Source organism: Arvicola amphibius, chromosome 4, assembly GCF_903992535.2.
Source record: "Arvicola amphibius chromosome 4, mArvAmp1.2, whole genome shotgun sequence".
NCBI lineage: Eukaryota > Metazoa > Chordata > Mammalia > Rodentia > Cricetidae > Arvicola > Arvicola amphibius.
Genome location: NC_052050.1, coordinates 69,871,644 through 69,880,191, shown reverse-complemented (window position 1 = coordinate 69,880,191; position 8,548 = coordinate 69,871,644). Strand labels below are relative to the sequence as shown.

The 8,548-nt window shown below is 42.0% G+C and overlaps 1 protein-coding gene across 1 annotated transcript; it reads left to right on the top strand.

Annotated features, from left to right (window-relative positions):
* Positions 1 to 6,159: 6,159 nt before the first annotated feature.
* Positions 6,160 to 7,083, top strand: LOC119813012 (olfactory receptor 1361-like). The gene has a single exon (XM_038328082.1). The coding sequence runs from the start codon at positions 6,160 to 6,162 to the stop codon at positions 7,081 to 7,083; it is 924 nt and encodes a 307-aa protein (XP_038184010.1).
* Positions 7,084 to 8,548: the final 1,465 nt, after the last annotated feature.

The following is an 8,548-nucleotide window of genomic DNA, read 5'->3' as shown; positions in this document are numbered from 1 at the left end:
TACATAAGTGACCCCCAAAGCTCTACCATAGAACTCCTACAGCTAATAAATATACCTTTAGTGATATGGCATGATATAAGATCAACCTCAAAAAATCAGTAGCCCTCCTATACATAAAGGATAAAGAAGCTGAGAGGGAAATCAGAGAAACATCACCATTCACGATACCCACAAATAGCATAAAGTGTCTTGGGGTACACCAACCAAGGAAGTGAAAGATCTATTTGATAAGAACTTTAAGTCTTTGAAGAAAGAAATTGAAGAAGATACCAGAACATGGAAAGATCTCCCATGCTCTTGGATAGGATGAATAGACATAGTAAAAATGGCAATCCTACCAAAGGCAGTCTATAGATTCAATGCAATCTCGGTCAAAATCCCAACAAAATTCTTCACAGATCTTGAGAGAACAATAATCAACTTCATATGGAAACACAAAAAACCCATGATAGCCAAAACAATCCTATACAAAAAGGAACTTCCGGAGGCATTACCATGGCTGACATTAAGCACTATTACAGGGCTACAGCAATGAAAACAGCCTGGTATTGGCATAAAAACAGAGACATTGACCAATGAAATCAAATTGAAGACCCGGATATTAATCCACACACCTATAAACACCTGATTTTTGACAAAGAAGATAAAATTATACAATGGAAAAAAGAAAGCATCTTCCACTAATGGTGCTGGCATAACTGGATGTCAACCTGAAGAAGAATTAAAATAGATCCATATGTATTACCATGTACAAAACTCAAGCCCAAATGGATTAAATTCTACCACATTGAACCTGATAGATGAGAGAATGGGAAATAGCCTTCAATGCATGGGCACAGAAGACCATTTCCTAAGTATAACCCCAGTAGCACAGACAATAAGAGTAACAATGAATAAATGGGACCTCCTGACACTGGGAAGCTTCTTTAAAGCAAATGACACTGTCAATAAGACAAAATGGCAACCTACTGAATGGGAGAAGATCTTCACCAACTCCACATCAGACAAAGGACTGATCTCCAAAATATATAAAGAACTCAAAAAATTAGACATTAAAATTCTAAATAACCCAATTAAAAAATGGTGTGCTGAACTAAACAGAGAATTTTCAACAGATGAATTTCAAAAGATACTTAAGGACATGTTAAACTTCATTGGCTATCAGGGAAATGCAAATCAAAACAACTTTGAGATACCATCTTACACCTGTCAGGATGGCTAAAATCAAAACACCAATGATAGCCTATGTTGGAGAGGATGTGGGGTAAGGGAAACATTCATCCATTGCTGGTAAGAATGCAAACTTGTGCAATCCCTTTGGAAATCAGTGTGGCAGTTTCTCAGAAAATTGGGAGTCAACCTATCTCAGGTTCCAGCAATATCACTCTTGAGCAGATACCCAAATGATGCTCAATCATTCTACGAAGTCATTTGTTCAACTATGTTCATAGTAGCATTATTTGTAATAGCCAGAACCTGGAAACAACCTAGATGCCCCTCAGTGGAAGAATGGATAAAGAAATGTGGCACATCTACATATTAGAGTACTACTCATAGGTAAAAAACAATGACATCTTGAATTTTACATGCAAATGGATGGAATTAGAAAATACTATCTTGAGTGAGATAACCCAGATCCAAAAATATGAATATGGCTTGTACTCAGTCATTAGTGGATACTAGACATAAACAAAGGACATTGAGCCTATAGTTCATGATCCTAGAGAAGCTAAGTAATACGGCAAACCCAAAGAGAAACATATATAGAAGGGGAGAGGGAAAGAGAGAAAGGAGAAGGGGCGGGTTAGGGAGAGCTTGGGGGAGTGGGATGGTTGAGATGGGGGAAGGATGGATATGGGATCAGGGAAGGAGATATCTTAACTGAGGGAGCCATTTTGGGGTTGGCAAGAGGCTTGGCTCTAGAGGGGTTCCCACAAGTCCACGGAGATGACCCCAGTTAGGACCCTGGGCAGTGGAGGAGAGGGTGCCTGAATTGGCCTTGTCCCGTAGTCAGACTGATGACTATCTTGAATATCACCATAGAACCTTGGTTCAGCGATGGATGGAGATAGAGACAGAGCCCCACATCCGAGCACTGGACTGAGCTTCCAAGGTCCACTTGAAGAGCAGAAGGAGGGAGAATATGAGCAAGGAAGTCAGGACAGCAAGGGGTTGGTCCACCCATTGAGACAGTGTACCTGAGCTAATGGGAGTTCACCAACTCCAGCTGAACTTGGTCTGAATGAGCATGGGATCAATCTGGTCCCTCTGAATGTAATTGACAATTGGGGCAAACTGAGGGGCCAATGACAATGGCACTGGGATTTGTCTCTACTGCATGTACTGCCTTTTTGGGATCCTATTCTCTTTGGATGCATACCTTGTTCAGTCTGGATGGAGTGGGGAGGGCCTTGGACTTCCCACAGGGCAGGGTGCCTTACTCTCTCTTAGGACTGGAGGAGGCTGGGAGGGGAGGGTGTGTGTGGGGGAGTCGGAGAGAAGTGGAAGAGGGGAGGGAGTGGGAATTTTGATTGGTATTATTTTTAAAGTAATAAAAAAAGAAAAGAATACTGGGCCCTTGGTGGTCCATGACAGTATGAACCATAAAAAAACATATAAAAAGTCTGATTGCTCCAAAAAAAAATAAAAAAGAAAAAAGAAACCATTGCAATTGGGTTTGGTAATTGATTCATACTTGATTGAAGGATCCAATTTGTTATTAGGCTACATCAATAATGATGTCATTAATTGGTTTGTGATTTGATTTCTAGTATGTATTTGCTAGGTTTTTGAAGGAAGTTCATGGTGATCTAAACCTCTACTGTAATTTGACCACCTCTAATGTTGTATAACTATGTGATACATAATGCTTATATATTTGATAGCATAAAATTTATATTTGTAAGCACTATCTTATCAGATAGGAATAAATATGAATAATTAACCAAGGATAGAGCTCTAGCAATTAGCACTTGTACAAGAACTGACTTCCTAAGGATCCTATTTTCAGTGCCCAAAGAGAATACAGACTGTGAACACTTATCTGTGTCTCTAATTAGAACCTCTGAGAAATCCACCCTAGGGGAGCACACACTTGGCTCCATCTTCACGGCAGCACCACCTCCAGGGATGGAGCATCAATTTATTCACTCCCAGCCATCCAAGCTTGACCAGAGAGAGCCACATGCCTCATTCTAGATGTTCTCTTGTAGGGACAAAGGCCCTTCCCTTCTCAGCCTCAAGTGAGGATTTCTCAAAACCCAGTCTCAACCATGGCACCAGCAGACACAGAACTTTCCTGAAGACATCTTATAGCAGCCAAGAGTGCCCAGGTAAGGAGGGTGAGAAAGCAGCAGAGGGCATCCCCACAGCAGTCAGACTCCCGTGGCCTTGACCCATGGGATGGAATGAAGAGAAAGAACTTCATTCAATCCCTCCGCATCTGACCAAGTTCAAAGGAGGAAAAGTGTCTCACTCCTCCATGTCCATGCCTTGTTCCTACGTGAGGTTCTCTGCTCTAGGGACACAGGGAAAGCTGCTATTGGGTAGAGGAACAGAACCAAGGTTAGTGGGTTAGGAGTGGTTTTCAGGTTAATAAAAGTCTGTTCAGAAAAGTGGGAAGAGAGACAGACTCACAGAGACACACAAAAGGGAGAGAGACAAAAGCACAAAGCCCCCCCCCCACACAAAAGGAGACAGAGACACAGAGACACACATACAAACACCAAGAGAGACAGAGAAACTGAGACAGAGAATGTCCTTATTATTTCCTGGTCCTCATACTTGTTCTGTGTCCATCCTCTGGGCTGTGTGCTGTATAATGAAGATGTTCCTAGTGTGCGTGCCTAGTTGCTTCTGAAACCGGGCAGTTAAGTGTTGACTTCACCTGAGTCCAGAGATAAAGCAGCCTTTAAAGTTGAGGATCTCAAACACCCAGTGTTGCAGACACACTTGCACATCTGGACCTCATACACACCTGACAGTCCTCCAACTCACAGACATTAAAGCAGTAAAACAGACACAACAGACACAGACACTGTTATGTTCTTTTTTTTTTAAAAGACATGGAAGTAGAATTCTGTCTCCATAGGAAGTTTAAAAGTGCAAGTAGAATTGAAATCCAAAAGCTGGAGTTAAAGAGCCAATCAAAGAAAAGGACATCTGTGTATGACCTCACATGATGCACTGGGGTCTAGTGGACACTGTACACCCAGGGCTTTTCCCATGATGTTAGTATAATTCCCAGCATCTGACCATTCCAATGTCCACCATCTCTTAATGCACAGCGTAATACAACACAGAATAACTCTGTCTTACTGGTCTCAGAATTAAACCTTGGCTGTAGTCTTGCCTCCCTGGAACAAGTTCCCTTTACATCCCATTGCACCTTTATTTCTTTGATAGGAAACTATTTGCCTTCAGGCACATTAACATCTACAGTCAAAGGACTCTTTCATTCATCCTTATGATCTATGATCATTCTGTTTCTTATCTCTCTGGTTCTACAGTCCACTGACCCTGTGTCCCACTGGAAGCATATTCTAACTTTTTAAATTGTATATATTGTGCATGTGTTACTGTGTGTATGTGTGTGTCCATGTGTTTAGGAGTGTAGCTGCACATGTGTCACAGCAACCATACCGAGTTCTGCTTCTCACTTCACCATAATAGCACTGGGATAACAGACGTGCTCTATGGTGTGGAGTTTTAGGTGGGTTCTGGGGATTTGAACTCAGGTCTTCACACTTACATGGCTTGTGCTTTACCCACTGAGCCATCTCCCCAGCCCTCATTCTAGCTCTTTGCTGCTGCTGTTGTTACGCTGGTCTACACCCATGGCAATGCTCCAGGAGTTACCTTGGGCTCCCATCTCAGCGCTGTGCTAGCTCCACTCTCACAGCCACAGTCGGCTCGCTGTCTGGACCACACGAGCATCCTGTAACCAACGCCATCAATTTCCATGTCATGTGCTGTCCCAGCAGCCAGGCCATTTCTCCTGACACTGTCTCCTCTCCTCCCCTTCCCCAGCCAGGCCTCTGATCACCCCAGGGTGACTCTCCTCCCTCCTCAGCTGTAACTGCCTTGCATCCCTCCATGGGCATTGCAGTCCAGATGTTTTCCTGACTTCCTGACCATGGAGATGTCTTAGCCTGGGGATTGTCTTTGAGATGCACATGAATCTGCATTTTATCCACCTGTAAATCCCCTTTCCTCCAGTAGAAGAACAATGCACTTAGAATCTGTATGCCCCCATCTTCTGAGTGCAGAAATGGGGGGCACTGCACACAGGGGCCTGGACAGCGGCTCAGGTGAGCGGACAAACAGCTGTGTGATGTGGTGAAAACCTCTTAGTAGCAGACAGAAAGTGAAGGCCCAACCGCCAGGCAGGTCTGTCAAAGCCTATTAGTCTCCCAATTGTGAGGAAATAGAAGAGTCACAGCACAACCTCTGGGCATATAATATATGACACCCAGTAGTGACTTTTTATTTGATTAAAATTTAGTAAATGATAGCTAATATAACATAAAAATTTCTGGCGACTTGGTACCTGCCTATAGTCCTAGCCAGTTTGAATTTGAGGTAGCAGGATTATTTAGTCCTAGAAATCATAATCAGAGAAAAGAACATGTCAGAAAATTTTGAATGTGTCTGTGCTACAAGGCTTCAGTGTGTGTCTGTGAACACTGGTTATGTATTTTGTGTATTCATGTACCTCTGTGTGGTTGTGTGTATGTATGTACGAGCATGCGTGTCCATGTGTGTATATGTGTAACACATGGAAAAAGACTATTAGCTTGTTTGAATTCTCACTGATATTGATCAGCAATCTTAGGTAAAGCACCTACCTGCCCACTCCTCAGTTTCTTCATGTGTTCAGTCAAATATAGTAGCCAGTTCCCAGACTGAGTTAACTACTGTATAAAGTATACATATTTATGGCACTAAGCAAACAAGAACAGTTTTAAAAAAGTCATACTCACTAGAATTCAGTCCTTTCAAAATGGGGCTCTCCTTTCCTATAAAAATACCTTGTAAGGGAATTTACTAGCAGTTAATTCTCAACTAATTAGTAAACTTTTTCAAACTGCAGCAATGTTTTCTCCAAGTGTTGGTGAATGGTTTCTCTAAACAGGTCTCATCACTTTCTTCTCCAGAGACATGGGTGGTGACAATCACACTACAGTCACGGAATTCCTCCTCCTGGGACTCTCTGAAGATTCAGTCCAAGAAGAGCTTGTCTTTGGGCTGTTCTTGGGGATGTACATGGTCACCATCTCTGGGAACCTCCTCATCATCCTGGCCGTCAGCTGTGACCCTCATCTCCACACACCCATGTACTTCTTCTTGGCCAACCTCTCTAGTGTCGACATCTGCTTTTCCTCAGTCACCGTCCCCAAGGTTCTGGTGAACCACATGGTGGGAAGCAAGTCCATCTCTTACACAGAGTGTATGACCCAGATCTATTTCTTTATCACATTCAGCAACATGGATGGTTTCCTCTTGAGTGTGATGGCCTATGACCGCTATGTGGCCATTTGTCACCCACTCCACTACACCCTGATAATGAGGCCCAGACTCTGTGTCCTCCTAGTGGCCATATCATGGGTCATCACACATCTGCATGCTCTCTTGCACATTCTCCTCATGGTTCGACTCACCTTCTGTTCCCACAATGCAGTTCCCCACTTCTACTGTGATCTCTACCCTCTACTGAAACTCTCTTGTTCTGACACCTTTATCAATGATGTCACAGCCTTTACTGAAGGTGTAGTGATATCTCTTACACCATTTGTATGCATAGTTGTTTCCTATGTCTACATCTTCTCTAAGGTCTTGAAGATGTCCTTTGCTCAGGGGATAAAAAAAGCTATATCCACTTGTGGTTCCCACCTCACTGTGGTTTGCCTTTTCTATGGGGAGATCCTAGGAGTTTATATGCACCCTTCTTCCTCCTACTCACTACAGGATGCAGTGGCCTCTGTCATCTTCACAGTGGTGACTCCTATGGTCAACCCCTTCGTCTATAGCCTAAGGAATCGTGACATCAAAGGAGCCCTAAGGAAGATAATTCTCAGGTCCTAGAATTTGAAGTTTCTTGAGCTGAGAGGACTCCTAGACATCACACATTTTTTCGTTTTTGTCAACACTGATCCAGACAGGTCTACAGCTCAGCATGATGGGACATGGCATTTGTCATAGATGTTTGCAATTATGGTTTTGATTCTGGTGCTGCGGAAGGGACTCTAGAGCAGTGAAGATGCTGCCCTGGTTACTGTGGACCAGACTGTAATCTCAGGTGCAGCAATACCAGTGAGGAGATATGTGGTTGGGTTCAAGGATGTCTGTGCTCTCAGGGATGGCAAGGGCTCCAGTGTGAAATATAAGACAGGTGAGGGCACACCCCTCAGATAGGCACCTGATATGTCATATGGAAGAAAATGGTCCTGAATTTAAGCCCATTCTAAAGGTATATTCTTTTGTCATTGGGTGAAATGTGTAAATGTTGGCTAAGCCAATTTGAGTTATAGCATCTGTTAGTTCCCTTATTTCTCTGTTAGTTTTCTGTCTGTCAGACCTGTTTATTGGTGGGAGTGAGGTGTTGTAGTTTCCTACTATTAGTGTGTGGGGTTTGATGTGTGATTTAAGCTTTTGTAATGTTTCTGTTACATATGTGGCCCAATTTGTACTTGAGGCATAGATGTTTGGAACTGAGACTTCATCTTGATAGATTTCTCCTGTGATGAATATCCAATGTCCTTCTCTCTGTTGATTAATTTTAGTTTGAAGTCTACTTTGTTAGATCTTATGATTGCTACATCAGCTTGCTTCTTAGGTCCATGTAAATGGAGGTTTCTCTCTGTCCTGCTTAGTACCGCAGCTGCTTCCAAATAATCACTCAGAGGCTCATTTTAATTTTAAATGCTTGACAAATGGTTCAGGCTTATTAATAACTACATCTTACATTTAAATTAACCCATGTTTTTTAAATCTATGCTTTACCATGTGAGTTGTAGCAAGTTACCTCATTTTCTACACATTTTTCTTCCTCAGTGACTGGTTGGCATATTCCAGACTCTGCCCTTCTGCCCCTGTCTCTACTTGGATTTCCCACCTCATTCTCTCCTGCCATAGACCAAAGCAGCTTTATTTATTAACCAATGACAGCAGCACATATTCACAGCATACAGAAAGAGATCCCATAGTTTTACCCTTTTTTGTCTAATCAAAAAAGTAGCTTCTAACTTTTATATAGTAATATTACATAAAACCAAACAATTATAAAGCAAGAATTATGGTTACAGTATTTAATCTATTTGTATTTGATCAAATGAAAGAAAATACCCTACCATCTATCCTATCTTTGTGAGTCTAAAGTTTAATATCTAATGTATCTTTTTTCATAAGTAAGGAAAACTATAATTATAGTATCTAGTCTTCAACTCCATCAAAGATGCTAGAAGGATATAATATTTACCTAAGTAAATAGAAAGTCCATTGCAAGTAACTTCCAAAAGTCTGAAAACTACAGAGACATGGTTTTCTGGAC

Bases quoted from the DNA above. Each gene is read 5' to 3' on its own strand.
- LOC119813012 (XM_038328082.1), top strand. From the start codon at position 6,160: ATGGGTGGTGACAATCACACTACAGTCACGGAATTCCTCCTCCTGGGA.